The sequence below is a fragment of the Drosophila erecta genome, unplaced genomic scaffold (genome assembly GCF_003286155.1).
Source record: "Drosophila erecta strain 14021-0224.00,06,07 unplaced genomic scaffold, DereRS2 tig00000021-arrow-pilon, whole genome shotgun sequence".
Taxonomy (NCBI): Eukaryota; Metazoa; Arthropoda; class Insecta; order Diptera; family Drosophilidae; genus Drosophila; species Drosophila erecta.
Window position 1 is genome coordinate 14,083,969 of NW_020825198.1, and position 15,203 is coordinate 14,099,171.

A 15,203-nucleotide genomic window follows, 5' to 3' on the forward strand; every position below is an offset into this window, starting at 1 on the left:
GAAAAGAGTCGGACTCGGCCAACTCAAACATGGCCATTTGTTGCAGGTTCAATTTCAGAAGATTGCATACGTAGAAAGCGGCACAAAGATGAAGAAGTTGTTGTTGATATTTGGACGTGCAGTCGAGCGCAAAGAAGAACACAGTCCTCTCCAACCATTTTAGATGGGACCTCTTTCTCTCTGCAGACAGACGGACGTATGTAGAGCTCACATACAAAAATTATAAGGATATGTGCTACGTGTAGTCAATAAATAAAACAGTTGTGCAGTTCTGCTACCAAAATAAGATGAAGCGCCAGACAGGAGCGGATTCAGCACAGGAAGGTTGAAAAATATACCAAAGAAATAAATTTCGATATATGGAACTATGTATATAACAGATCAGACTTCGATATTTACAAAATCTTACTAAAATAATTAAAAAATAATTTATAACAAGGTGGGATGTACTTTTTTGAAAATTACAATGCGTTAAGCTAGATAACAACGATTTGGGTAAAACTTGTAGCAAGTATAAAAATATACCCAATAGTAAGAAAAATCAAATATAAAGCAATGTAATAATAATAATAATTTAATAATAGATAATAATAATAATATCTGTAATTAATAATCTAATCCTAATAATTAATTATCTAATAATTAATAATAAGATAAGGTTAATTATGGGGGTGGCAAATATTATATATACATATTTCATTAGATTTCTTTAAGAGTTTCTACTTGAGTTACTGCGCCACCCATGTGGATCGCAATACTCGATCATCTTTCCAGTGAGAGACATAAGGCATTGCGGTAATTCAGTTCCTTCCTTCTCTAAACATTTTCAAGGGCAAGTACAGTACATTTAGCGCAAAAAGAATTGAGATGTTTGGCAGGAGAAGCGCCAAGAAAAAAAAGGAAATAAGTGGGTAAAGGAAAACCAAATAAGAACTCACTCACTCTGCATACTTGTTGTTGCTGAAATTCATAACGGCGCTTTCCTCGTTGTGGATCACACAAAACAAAAAAAAAAGAAACACGCTTATTCGCGCCTAGTTAGAAATTTAGCTCATGGCAAAGGAAATCAAATCATATTCACTTTAACCACTGCCTCTTTCTTAAGCCATCGATCGCGGGTTCTCTCTTTTCATATAAATCAAATCATATAAATTTCATATATTTTCAAGGGCAAGTACATTTAGCGCAAAAAGAATTGAGATGTTTTGCAGGAGAAGCGCCAAGAAAAAAAGGAAATAAGTGGGTAAAGGAAAACCAAATAAGAAGCACTGCGCACTTACTCTGCATACTTGTTGTTGCTGGAACTCATAACGGCGCTTTCCTCGTTGTGGATCACACAAAAAAAAAAAAAAAAAGAAACACGCTTATTCGCGCCTAGTTAGCAATTTAGCTCATGGCAAAGGAAAGTAAATCACATTCACTTTAACCACTTCCTTCTTAAGCCATCGATCGCGGTTTCTCTCGGATAATCGTAACTTTTCCCCGCCCGCGCGCGTTCTTCTACCGAGAAGAGCCCGTTGGCTTAGCGGCCAATTCGTCCAGCGGCTCTGGATAAACTGAACCCAGCAGCCAGCGACAGAGAAGAGGCGCTGAGAGAGTCAGTGAGAGAGGCGGTATGGCGAATAAGATGGGAGGGCAAAGAGAGTCGCTCGATGTTTTTGGAAGTCCACAATGATCCAGGGAGACGAATAGCGCTTTTCCACTATTTATGTGCTGGTCCACTTCCAGAAAACAAAACTTCCAATGTCGAGGCCTTTGATGGAATCACGATCCACTTGGCTTACAAACGCCTTACAGATGCGGGACAAAAACTAACTCACGGCCCTCTATTTTTTGGGCTATAAATAAATAGGCAATAATAGGTATTTTCTTCTTTTCTACTTGGGCGGCTCTCGAGATTTGTGTTTGGTGTTATTTATATGAATATATACGTTACTTACGTATTACGTATACCAAAGGTTACTTCCAGGTTCCCAAATAAAAATAACTAGCCTGCGATCGGTGCATCAGGCGATACCTCCATGTTGCGCGTGTAGTCGTATCTCCATCTTCTCCTTAGTCGTATCAGATACCTATGCGCTACAAACTCCTAGAAAGCCCCTGCATCCAGCCAATTCCGCACCTGGCATCAAAAGTAGCAAAGGCAGCAGCAGGATGCCTGGAAAATGGCAAAGTAGAAGGCTGGGAGCAAACACGTTCGATTTAATACAAATGTGCACCGGCGTGGGAGGAGTTCAGAAAGCAAGGGTGCACCGGGCTCTGGGTGGGATTTATGTCGAACGACGTTTTAAGTCTTCGTCGCCAGCAACAGCTGTTCCACAGACTCGGCTACCAATTCTATATAGTGGCTGCTTAGATAGGGGCACTTCTGCTTATGCAGTTGCAACAGCTGCGCTTACAAATGCGCAGCCATAAAGTCATTGCATCCGCTTGGCCAGCATATTTGAAATAATTCTTTCTAAGCTCATCTGGTTATCTAATTTCAAAGTGACTGGGTAAATAACTCATCATATGAAACTGCTGGTAACTTCTTTAAGCTCTGCCGGTCATTGGCTTTTGCTCTTTTGATCACTGGAATTCCCTCACGAGATAAGGCCACAAATATGATTTATACCGTGTGAGCTCGAAGTGGCATTCCAAAAGGCAGAACGATAACAGTTATGGGCAGTGGTCGAAAAAGTTGTTGCATACTTCAAGGTGCACATTTTGAAACCGAAGGATTACGAGTACTAAAACCGAGTTGCAACTGCTAAATTGCCGGCAATGCAAAGGATGCTGGCAAATTTGTGGCTTCTGCTGACTGAATTGCCATTTCAGGACAGACAACCAGCCACACACACACGTGGATGCCTATTTCCGGTTGCAAGTTTGTGGGAGTAAGAGGCAAGACACATTAAGTTTGCCATTAAATTCAAAATACGTGGGAAACGCATATGGGAAGTGCAACAGCTGCATATTGTTTGATAAATAAATAGTAAAAATACACATACTCACGCAGAGCACCTAAATCACGCACATTCGTGTACACTTGGAGAAATGTCAGGGGAGCAATGAAAAATTCCATATAAAAGTGTAAAGAAAAATGCATTTTTATTAGTGTTAAAGCGGGGTGACTAAATAAACTGTTTTTTCTTAGCACATTTAAAAATGACAAATTAATGTATATGCTGATTTAACAAAAACTCATGTCACAAATATTTTTGTATTACTATTTGTAAAAAATATGTATAGTTCTTAAAAGGTCAACATTTTTTTCATGGTAAGTAGGTGTGTACATTCGTACGTACATACATACATATGCCACGCTTTTATCTCCTTCGCATGCACAAAATTCCATTGCAATGCTTTTTGGAGCAAGCTGTTGGCAGTGATGTTGGTAAGATAGGGAAAGCGGGTGAAAGAAATGGAAAAATCGTAGATAAGTTGGGGGACCGAATTGATTTTAGATTCCCACCACTCACTTTCACACTTACAGAACACAAAATGTTGATATTTGTTGATATTTATTGTTGTTTGATTGGCTTAAAGTGTATGTCACAAATGCACTTTCCCACTCCCAGCACTGAAAATAGTTTCACTAAGCACAACTATTACACAGTTTTCAAATTGTAACGACAATGATAAATAAATGTTAACAATGTGCAAATTGTTTAAATTTGCACAACCAACGTGAGGAGTTAAAAACAAAGGCAGCACATTTACGACCACAATAACAATTGCATTATCACATGTTGGAGTTCCAGAAGCTGGTTCCTCCTTAAATGTACATATAGAATTTTGTGTGAGCAAAAAACTTGTACGTTAAGTTTCGCAGTTGGTGGGTTTAACTTGTTTTTGCGTTGTGTTGTTGGCTGTTATTGTTATTGCCGTTCTTGGTGCAAGAATTATAGTTATTTGTGTACCCGTTAAAGGGTATATAATATGGATAATACAAACCTAGTTCGTTGAATGCATCGTTTCCGACCCCATAAAGTATATACACATATTCTTAATTATGTCTTTTTCTTTAGACTTGCTTTGTTAAATTAGCTGATGTCTTAAACAGGGTAACTTAATACTTAATGCCAACTTAATACCTGAACTACCGTCCTTGCAATCAACAAATTTGCGTGTGTAAATAACTCTGTCAAGCTAAACGGAGGCAAATTAATTATGCAAGTCTTGGCAAAAAGAAATGTCGGCTATAACTGCTTACACTTGGCTAGTCGTCCGGGTTAAAATACTACGTGTCCTTTTGTTCGACTACACTTCTTCCTTTTTCCTTGGCCGTCGCACAAAAGGATAATTTAATATGCACGTCGCCTAACCTGGGTAAATTGTTGAATCATGAAATAAATAAGACGGCAGGAATGTGAAAAAGTTGCCTGCCATAAATAAATGTAAGTGCAATGCTTGCGGGCTTCTGTGCAATCCTGCTTTTATTGTTCAAGTTATTGCAACTGAATTAATATCAGGCATACAACTTCATTGTTGTTATATTTTTAATGTGCCTCTGTCTGCAGTTGAATGGCACGCATGCACCTTCAGTCCAAGTGTATATGGGGAAAACGAAAGCAAACAAAAAGCAAACTACCCACAATAACACTTAATTATTGAAATGCAAATGCAGGGGCGGTTAAGAGGGGAGTCGGACTCAGAAGTCCGCCAACTTTTCATGTGGAGTCAACTTATCATAAGAAGAGGTTCACAACAATATACGGCTGGACTGCCAAAGAAAACCCGACTATTGTGGCCGTTGCTATAATTTAAGTCCAAGTTGCCGGGGTCTTTCAAGGCAAAAAGTATTAATGGTAAACATATATAAAGTTTAAGTTTATATTCTACGATTTAGAGGAGCTCTGTAATATATATGTGTATGCACACTCATCATTGCAAGATGAGTTTCCAAAAATATTTATTAGTTTGCTTATAGACTTGCAGTCCATCCATGGAGATCCTGTTGTCCGGTGGGCTTAATGTGCATTAAGCAAATGTCAAATACCAAGCTGTCATCGTCGGCAGTCGTGTATATCTTCCTACCCCACATGATGTCCTTTTTCTAGGACTTGGGCTCTTGCAGATTCCGCACACGTGCGTGTACCTTTGCTGCCAGGTTAATGTCCTCAAACGGACATGTCCAACTAGGTCCCCAGGGTAGCCAGCACCCGTTAGCCAGCTGCCTCACATTCTTTTTGTTAATTGGGAGAGATAGGAGACGGCTGGGGAGCACCAGATTGGAATATGGGGATAATTACACTTCCGAATCTGCAGCATCCTGCCTACAACTGCATCCTGCAATTGTCGGCCGAAGGTGTTGACATGAAATTAAAATTAATTGAGAATTCCGTGCACATAGCAACGCAATCGTGTCGTCCAGCAACTTAAAGTCGGAAGTCAGCAAGTTGAAAAAGCCATTACCTGATGGCCAACGTACTCCATGGACAAAAAGGTAACACACAAGCTACACACTTGGCCGGTAAATATATCCTGCCTGGCATCTGTAATTCGTCTAAAACTGGTATCTTTTATTCTAAATGATGTTTTTTAAATAATATCTAAGGCAAATTAATTATTTTTTTGGTTTAGGTTCGGTTTAGTTTCGCTTCAACCGTAAAAACTGTGTCTAATCTACACATTTTTCATCTCACGTTCCAAGCGTTGGGTATTTTATGCCAGTCTTTTTAACTCGTTCCTAAATCTAGCACCCAACTTTTCAACTATGACACTAAGCTTTATAGATTTTTAGGACACAATATAAAATAAATGTAGAATGTATAATGCTTATCCATTTGTGCAGGCTTGGATATATCGATTTTAGAGGCAAAGTATTAGATTAGCTCATGTTTATAAACCTGCCAAATCAAATTTTAAACTTCGCAGCTCAAAAGGCCCACTTGACCAATCTGCAAAGGAAAGCTTTCAAAGATCCCATCCATTGCTCCCCGGGCCACATTCAAACTGGCTAATTTCCGAAGACTGGATGCTGTGTGTGCTTGGCCTTGTGCTTATGCAAACCGAAATCGGCTTGCCAAGCATTACAATCAATTATGCATTGGCTTAAATCATCGCATACGTGATTTACATCCACACACACACCCAAGGCAAGCAGCCACATCCTCATCCACCCAATCGGAGACATTGCGAATCAACGGAAGGCATTGGGACCAGTGGGTCCTGAATTTTGTCCCCGGCTGGCATACTCCCCTTGCCCTCATCTTTTGGCCAACGCGCTACGTATGCAACTCAAGTGAATTAAATTGGTTTCCAGCTGGTCTGTGCTATTAGTTGTAATTGATTCTTGAAATAATTTATTTTATGGCTTTTTGTCGCCAGCCGCCTCCGGCTGACGATTGCCTTCACTTAACGATCCTTTAGTGGAGTTGAAAGTTCGGCAAATTGCATATAATCGGGATTTCCTGTCAATGTCAATGGCTTAAATTAATTTAAATGGATTTAGCACGTTCGCCCCGATTTTCGTAGATGGCAGATAACGGAATACTTGGCATTAAATGATCAAAAATAGTCTTGATTCAAGTCAACGAGGGAGACAAAGTAGTTTTTTAAATACTTGAAGCAGCAAAAAAGTATGATATAAATTTCTATCGCAATTTCAGTGCGTTCTAGCATACTTCTTAGCACCTCTTTGAATATTTTTAAAATATCAACAGATTGTCAAATATTGCAATAAAATGGATAAGTATCTTATTGTTGACTGCTTATTTTATTTAAGACAAGCCCCATTAGTTATCTCGCAATTTGAGGTCCCATTGGCATAGCTGAGATACTTTACCTATGCTGTTGAGTGTATTTACGGGTTGGACCCTGATGGCTGCTGCATTATGTATTCGCCACTCTACAGTCATTTGCGCCATTCCAAGTTCTTGGCGCTAGCATTATTAAAAATTCGCCTCCTGCATAAGCGACTGCTTTTCAGTGGCAAATGGTCGACGTCGACCCCTGACTGCTTCCATTCTGTTGCGAATCCTGCTCATTGCTAATTCCACGAAATCGAACCATCATAAAAGCTTGATGCTCCATTTTCTCTCTCTCGCCGCTGGCATATTTTTAAGTTTTTCAAGCCGCTCCAAAGCCACTTTCTTCCCGTTTTGGCGGTTTCTTTGCTGGCTTCTACCACTATACTCCTTTACCAGCTGCATCGCTAGACGACAACGAGGCGATGTGGGTGCGACCGAGGTTAAGGGTGGAAGTGCCAATGATGGGTTCTGTGTTGGGGCTGGAATTTATTTATAAGACTGCTGTGTTCATGAATATTTTGTTTTCCGCCGGCCACAACCAATTCCCTTCCCCTTGAAGTCGTCGCTCTATTCGCTTGCCTTATTTTTATAGTTTTTGGTTTGGCTGGCCAGGAGCACTTAAGTCTTATAAAAATCACAATGTGCCACTACATTTCTTACCATGGCATTGGTGGCTTAGGCAGCTACTAATTTAAATGTAAGAGTCCGGAAATACAGGTACTCTGAAAATAAGCATTCCATATTAAAGCAGCTATGGAAAACATTTTTCCCTAATTTCAAATAAATTTCATGAAAATTGAATACCTCATAGCTGAAAACGAGAACATGGCCAATAGCTCGATTCTAGCATTCCTATTTTTCGTTCTGCTGGTTCAAAAATTTCAATTTGTGTTAACTAGTCGAGTCGACTCAGTCATTCCGCCCCGTCACCACCCACTTCAGTGCTGTGGCAAACCCTTTTCCTGTCCGGGCAGCAGACTGCCACGCCAAAGTTATCCTTTCACCATTGTTGCAGTCATCGGCTGGCGCGGCCTTGGCTGATGATTTGATTTTTCCCGGCCTGCTGGTGGGCGTAGCTTCCCCCTGCCGAAAAGTCTATCGCATGTGGAAATTTGGCGGATGTCATGTTTGCCCTTGCTGCCTCTGTTTTGTTTTGCACATGTTGAAGAAGGTAATATTTTAATGCATTTAAACGACTGTCAAGTGGCACACACACACGCCAAGTTGGCTATGAATCCTTTCCGCACTGCCTATGCGATCTGCTTTTTGTTTCCTGTTTTCGGGCCTCCCCAGAAACTTGTAAAAGTCGCGAGTATGCACGTAGAGGACTCTTAAAAATATTTTGGCAAAACGAGATAGGCAATTGCACACTCCACGGGCATTGAGAATGCCATAAAATGTAAGAGTACTTTTTATCTGGGGTGCCACAGGAAATCAACAAACTCAAATTTCACCGAATATGCAGTAAAAAAAAAGTGGCAGCTCGAATTTAAGTTCCTGTATGGGTAAGTCAATACATATTTTAGACCGCAGTTGATCCCACAGCACTTTCTTAATTTAAACTCTATTTACATGTTTATTGCCCTGATAAATTTAAAATTATAGTTCGGATATTCCTATGATAAACAGAATGCATTTTATTGTCATAATTGTTAATTTTCGGCGTAAAGACCAATTAATTTCTCTCCTTTGATAACGGTCAAGCCGATCCTTTTGTTTTTTCATTTTATTACGCACATTAAACATATATAATTTTTGTTTTTCTTGTTGTATTGCAATTGTTGTTGTTCACGTCTGCGGTTCCAATCTGGAATGGCTTAAAATATGCAATTAATTGCAATTGTCGCCCGGCAGTTTGAAGCCTTCATTGGATGACAATGTTTACCTTTCCAGAGAATATGCAGCGGCAGCATCATTATTTTTCCATATGAGTATAATTAAATTGCTCAATTTCGCAGGCGACAGGATGCTGGAATGGCATGCGTATTAATATTCCGACAGAAAAAAACGAACTCAACTCTAGAATCCAGATAAAAACATTTTTTGCATACCTTAAAGAAAATTGCTCCTGCCACCGAAAATATACGTACGCATATTTTAAATACAGTGTTTTATTGGAGAATAATTACATTACCTTAGGCGATCATAACAGCTCACATTATCACACTTAAGAGTGATACAATTCATACAATTTGTGACGTTTATTATCCTTTTCATGGGTGACACATTGCTGAATTGGTATTTTTCCTATTTGCAATAATGCATACTCGAGAACTTTCGACGCAAAATGTTCCTATTCTTATACCTATAGCTCAGGTATTCCCAAGTTTGTCATACCTCAACTTCATTTATGGCTATATTAGGCTATGGCATCTGTTGGGGGATTATGCAGCTGTTCCCTGCCCTTCTTAGGTATGGATATATAAATCCGTGGGATTTTTACGGGTGCTACCTGTACCCAATGGAGAAGAGTTATGTAAAGCTACCTGCTTAGTTCTATATAAACCAATGCATGGACACCTTCAAATCAGTCTGCTGCAAGAGCGTCATCCTATCAGTTCACCCAAAACGAAACATTTTACTTCAACATGACAAACATCGTGTCAGTATCAACTAACGAGAACTCCTCAGTTGGCCAAATCTCTGGAGCCAACAAAAGTACGATGTCACCCACTGAAATATCCATTGAGCAATTGCCGAACCTCGCATCGAACTGGTCAACTTTTCTTAGAGATATTACCAACGATCGAAGGCTGCGAGCTGAGCGTATTAATCGGCAGTCGGAAAATGTCATCCAATTTATAAATAGATTTCCCCTTCTGGAATCTTCCTGAAAATCCCGCCAGAGGTGAAAATAATATTATCACCACAAACTGACCTGTATTAAAATTATGTATAATTAGATTAATGTAAAACCAAATTTTATAGAATAAATAGCTGAATAATAATTACATGCTTTTGGGTTTTTTATAACCACTGAATGTGTGGGAGAAAGGTCTTGAAAATACCAGAAAAAATGGATTTAAGGACGGAAATTACTTGTTTTAAGCGAAACCCTTCACTATTTGCCACGCATAGATACACTCAGTCCTTCCTGCATCTTGCCATTTGTATCCGATTTGGTATTACAATAGTTTGCCCCAGCTTTAGCTTTGGTAGACCAAATTCCTGCTTTTATCGTTATTGTTGGTTTCTGTACAGCATACAAAGATTATAATCTTTATTGCCGAAAAACAACTCAAGCGACAAATAACCAATGAAAATGAAAAGCATATGAGCCGTGGAGTGGACGACAGGCTATACAGATTGCCAGGGAATTTTGTGGCCACCACACATATTATGTGCTGTGAAATCAACCATTATTCAATAAAATCCATTGTGCCATAAACATCCTAGCTTGCGTATTGTATAATTTGAACATAAATTATTTTTCTTAGCGCTAGGCAAAGGGGCAAGTCAATTAGACTTGGGCACATCCGAATTCATTTTACTTCGAGATTTATAAGAGCTTCTGAAACTCCATTCTCATTGCAGTTGAAACAAGGATACAATGTGCCATGTTATCTTTGTTATCATCTTCATTCAAGTAAAGCAAACTCAGATATGCTAAGCTAAATACATTAAAATTATGATTCTTATTTGTAGTAAATGGCTCAGATAGTTTATTATTTAGTTTAATTATTCGATATTAAGGGAACTATTTCAAATATTTTACCGTAGTTTTCCCCCATTGAAAATTATTTTTTGATACGCCCATGTACTGTGCATTTGTCCGAAGACAATAGGTTGCATTTCCCATAGTCGGAGGAGCCTGCAGCTGATGTTTCCAGAATCCCGATTCTATTTAACTTGATTGAATGAATCGAGTCGTACGCAATCGATTTTAAGCCTGGCCTGTCATCAAGGCGAGTGTCCTGGATGCTCCAGCTCCATTCAATCCGTTGCCTATGCTCTGAAGTCATTGACGTCAGCTTCGTTTATCTTTTGAATTCATTACATGCATATGCCCAGCATACATACTTCACGAGGTATACGAGAGGCAGCAGACCGAAGCTCTTATACGGGTTTCAATAAACTTAATCGATTTATGCTCACTAACAAGGGGTGCCTCACTTAAGACAATGGCTGAAACTTAATTAATTCAAAAATCATATTTATTTAAGCTCTCCATTTAATTAGCATATCGCTCAAAGGCAGCAGGTTAAGAACGAAATCAGGACAATGCCGAACGCAAAGGGCCAGTGCAGGACATAAATTTGAAGACAATAGAGACCAGGTCTAAAGGACGAAGTGGAACTGAGATGGCGCTCCTTTATGATTTACGAGAACCAGGGTTCATTGGAATGGCTTTTAATAGTACTTGTATTGCCATCGACCACGAGAAAGCAGCGTTTGTGATTTATAATCTCGCATAGATGTCATTTCGGTGGATGGCGCTTAACATATGAACATTTGCATAGCGGCTGGCTGCTCTCCGCACATTAATTGCCTTATCGATGACGGGGCTTACGCTAATTTATGTGGAAATAGGCCTATATGTATATTTGAAAATTAAGTTTACATTGCCAAATTAGCCGCTAAACATTTATTTATTGCCAAATCTGCATAGTTTTATTTTATTGAGCAGCTTACGCGCTGATGAGCATTTGTTAAATAAATAATTTATTGGTCATCGTTTGTGCAATTCGGAAACCAATGAATATATATTATGTGCATCACATTTTCGGAACGTAACGATAGGCTATGATTAATTCCTTAAATTTTCGTTCACAAAGTTGTTGTCTTTGAATATATTATATATAAATCTAAGGATCACAAATTCTATGGGTATACATCTATACAAATGAAAGGGTATTCTTCTTCAGCGTAACCACATTATATATGAATAAAGGGAATATGCAATTCGATTAAAACTTTCGCTGGCTGAAATTAGCGCGAAGGGACTTAAAAAATTAATTAAAAACAAAAATCGGATAAATACATGCGCGGTAATTTAAATATTTGCACATGTACCAAAACCCCATCATTGAACGAGAACCATGAGCACCCTCAATGGACTCCGCTGAATTCAGCACCCATTAAATAAATAACCGAAAAACTTTTCAGCTTTCATGAATACAAAAGGAGATTCCTCCATCCAAATCGAATGAGGTGACGAGGACCACCGTTGAGTCGTTTGGTCAGCTTGGGCTAAATGTAATATGTGCATTTAAATTGAGTTTCTTAACGATATCGTGGCGATTCACCCAACAGCTGCGGTGAACAGGTTGAGATACAGTGACATTTAAATAGAGGTTTTAAAAAGTATTTATTGACATACATAAAAACCTTTGGATACCTTCACAGTGTGCCAGTAATTACCACTTAATATATAATATAAGCAATATAGATTTAAAACTATAAGAATATAATGGCAAACATTTTTGCAAATTAAACTATTCAAAAAGTGAAACTGTGTGCTGTTTGCCCATATCATCAGGCTTAAAAGGGCGTTAGGGGTGTAGAACCACAATCAACAGATGCACGCGACAACATATGGCGAAAGATGCTAAGTCTGAGAAAGCGAAAAAAGAGGACACAGTGAACAAAGGACGATGTTTACAGAGCGACTGGCTCCAAACAACTGAGTAGCCAGGATGCATTGGGGAGCAGCTTGGAGCTGCTTTGGAACGATATGGAAAAGGACCGTTTAAAACATAAAGTTGAGACCCGTGGCGAACCTCTCTTAAATCCACTCTGAAAGTCCTTCGCAGAGAGTAAAAGAAGTGTCGGCGGAAAAGGGTGTTTGATTTGGGGTATGATCCGATGTGGGGAATCGAATTCGCCGACAATGGGCAATGTGCAGCAATTTGGTTAAGGACCAAGCAATGGTCTTCGTCTAAAATAAATTAAACACAAACATTATGATCCAATCATGCTATTTTTTAACTTAAGACAAAACTAGTTACGCACTGCAAATAAAACTTAGTATTCATCGAATGTTGTCCACTGCAGTTGCTTGTTTAGCAGAAGAGAGATTAGAATTTTTCGCCTTGCGGCTTGATAGTTATGTTATGGACCTGCGAAGAAAGAAAGGTAAGGAAATCATATGTAAACAAGATCAAATGCTATAGTCGAAAAAATTAAAAAATTTTTGAAAAAAAGTAAATTTTAAAATTTGAATGCAGATTTTTAGAGAATTGCGCCAGAAACATTTAAAGGTATGCCACTTCAAAATCCGATAAAGATTAGTTGAGTTATGGGGCTTAGAACATCAGCTTTGGGGCATTTTTTGAATTTCTGCAACATCTTACATCAGAAAAATGACAAAAAAATCAAAAAAATTTTGAAAAAAATTAAATTTTAAAATTTGAATGCAGATTTTTAGAGAATTGCGCCAGAAACATTTAGAGGTATGCCACTTCAAAATCCGATAAAGATTAGTTGAGTTATGGGGCTTAGAAGTTCAGCTTGGGACGATTTTGAATTTTTTTGGATTTCTACACTTTATAACATCAGAAAAATTACAACAAAATTTAGAAAAATTAAATTTCCAAATTTTAATGCAGATTGTTAGAGAATTGCTCCAGAAACATTTAGAGGTATGCCACTTAAAAATTAGAAATGTATTACCTGAACATTGGGTGGAGTTCCTATGGCCCAGAGAACAGCATCAGCGACGTCCTCACTTCGCAGCATGGGCATGTGTTGTTTGATAACACCCTGTATCTGCTCCGGCAAGATGTCCGTATCAACAATGCCGGGGCTGACGGTCTGCAAAAGGATTAAAGGATTCATTGAAATTAAAAAAAGGCAGTGATACTCAAAGGACGGATAAAGAGACTGACCGAAACCCTCACTGAAGTTTTGTGCCTCTGGAACTCCTGGCGGTAGATCTCGTTCATGGCGCGAAGGGCAAACTTGGTGGCCGGATAAATGTTGAGCGAGGGAAGCTGGGGTCCCAGGTTGGGAACCTGGTAGCCCGCCACGCTGTTCACGATGACCACGTGGCCCTCGGTTCCCCGCGCTCTCATCGAATGAAAGGACTCCCGCACGCAGTAAACGGTGCCCATAATGTTTGTTTCTATGGTGGAACGCATTGCAGGACCATCATCCCGCTGGCTGAGTTCTCCGGTACCAATGATCCCAGCATTGCTCACCAACACGTCCACTCCGCCCAACTGCCTGCAGGTCCAGTCGAAGGCCTTCAACACCTGATCCTCCTGGGTAATGTCGCACTTGATTGCGTGAAGCCGAGACTGCTGTTCGGGACTCAGATCGCTGCGGAGCTTCTCCACTCGCTCCTGCCGCCTGGCCAGACCCACCACTACCATGCCTGCTCCGATTAGGGCACGGGTGCATGCTGCACCAATGCCGGCACTCGCTCCACTTACCACGGCCACTTTGTTGCACCAACGCTCCATGCTGCCGTTCAACTGACTTCTAAACGCCGAATGACTAGCCGTTTGGCTTTCCATCGCTGGAGACCAAAACCACCGGGAAGCCATAGAAATCAACGCACTACTTATTGATTGCACTCGCCCATTTAAGTAGGTCACTCACCCTACGACCTATGAAAGCGAGCCAATTCGTCTATAGGAGTCATACGGCATCAAGTTTACACTTCATTTTCATTTCATACGTTTTCCATGGAAAATTAATGTTATGCAAACGTATAATTGTAGATTGGCTCTAAAGCTAGTTAAAAAACACTTTTTAAAAACTAAAATGTGCAAATGTATAAATCCTTGCAATTATATATCCATCCTAGCGTTTACATACTTGTTTATTTGTTAAAAAAAGGTTATCTTGATTTTAGATTATTACAATATTTTTATTGGTTTCCTAAAGGCATACTTTGCGTCATCCCCCACTTTACGTTTCATCTTAGACTTGGCCTGAAGACTTCCACTCTTGGACACGCCTCTGCAGAGTCAGCAAGCGACTGCCCAGATCTTCGGTTATTTTTGGGTTATTCTTGGCCAAGAAGGTCTGTTGTTGCATGCTGGACATGTTCAAAGGACCTAGTATCCTTCCTGGCATGGGTCTCTCTATCTTGATGATTCGAGGCTGTTGTTCTGACACAGGCATCTTGCGCCGATTTGGAATCTTTAGCATAATTTGGATCCGCTTCACTCGCCGCAAATAGCTCTTTCAGTTTGAATGATTTAGAAAATACACAAGTTATTTATTTTGCCAAGGCTTAGTCTGGGAAGAAGTGTTAGGTAAAGCCTACTACGATTTGAATACACACAAATATAGACGGAAAATTCTACCAGCAAGACCAAGAAGAAATGCATTAGCTGACGAATTTTTTAATTTTTTTTTTTTTATTTTAATTTCAATTATTTTTCCAAAGGCTTTAATTAGAATGCTTTACGCTCAAAATCATCGAAGCTTAGATGTCTTTTCCATTAATTGGCTATTCATTTTTCGACATAGTTGTCCCAAATTTATTAAATTTAAATCGACATTATTTACTGTCGAAAA

At 39.4% G+C, this 15,203-nt stretch overlaps 3 protein-coding genes across 3 annotated transcripts; 1 reads left to right on the plus strand and 2 right to left on the minus strand.

The window, feature by feature from the left end:
- The first annotated feature begins 9,171 nt into the window (after window positions 1–9,171).
- LOC26526976 lies at window positions 9,172–9,687 on the plus strand. Its single transcript, XM_015158888.2, has one exon. The coding sequence runs from the start codon at window positions 9,323–9,325 to the stop codon at window positions 9,566–9,568; it is 246 nt and encodes an 81-aa protein (XP_015014374.1). The 5' UTR covers window positions 9,172–9,322; the 3' UTR covers window positions 9,569–9,687.
- Window positions 9,688–12,596: 2,909 nt separating this feature from the next.
- Window positions 12,597–14,148, minus strand: LOC6545569 (farnesol dehydrogenase). The gene is made up of 4 exons (XM_001972636.3): window positions 13,562–14,148; window positions 13,347–13,487; window positions 12,687–12,793; window positions 12,597–12,612 (listed from the first exon to the last, which is right to left on the minus strand). The coding sequence occupies exons 1-3, from the start codon at window positions 14,135–14,137 to the stop codon at window positions 12,752–12,754; spliced, it is 759 nt and encodes a 252-aa protein (XP_001972672.1). The 5' UTR covers window positions 14,138–14,148; the 3' UTR covers window positions 12,597–12,612; window positions 12,687–12,751.
- Window positions 14,149–14,467: 319 nt separating this feature from the next.
- Window positions 14,468–14,942, minus strand: LOC6545609. The gene has a single exon (XM_001972637.3). The coding sequence runs from the start codon at window positions 14,829–14,831 to the stop codon at window positions 14,601–14,603; it is 231 nt and encodes a 76-aa protein (XP_001972673.1). The 5' UTR covers window positions 14,832–14,942; the 3' UTR covers window positions 14,468–14,600.
- Between the last annotated feature and the right edge of the window lie 261 nt (window positions 14,943–15,203).

What these genes read in the sequence shown, in the direction of transcription:
- LOC6545569 (XM_001972636.3), bottom strand. Translation starts at nt 14,137, where the DNA reads ATGGAGCGTTGGTGCAACAAAGTGGCCGTGGTAAGTGGAGCGAGTGCC. An exon ending in AAACTTCAGTGAGGGTTTCG is followed by an intron (nt 13,488 to 13,561) that starts GTCAGTCTCTTT and finishes ATCCTTTTGCAG; the next exon opens with ACCGTCAGCCCCGGCATTGT. An exon ending in GAACTCCACCCAATGTTCAG is followed by an intron (nt 12,794 to 13,346) that starts GTAATACATTTC and finishes CTTTCTTCGCAG; the next exon opens with GTCCATAACATAACTATCAA.
- LOC6545609 (XM_001972637.3), bottom strand. Translation starts at nt 14,831, where the DNA reads ATGCTAAAGATTCCAAATCGGCGCAAGATGCCTGTGTCAGAACAACAG.
- LOC26526976 (XM_015158888.2), top strand. Translation starts at nt 9,323, where the DNA reads ATGACAAACATCGTGTCAGTATCAACTAACGAGAACTCCTCAGTTGGC.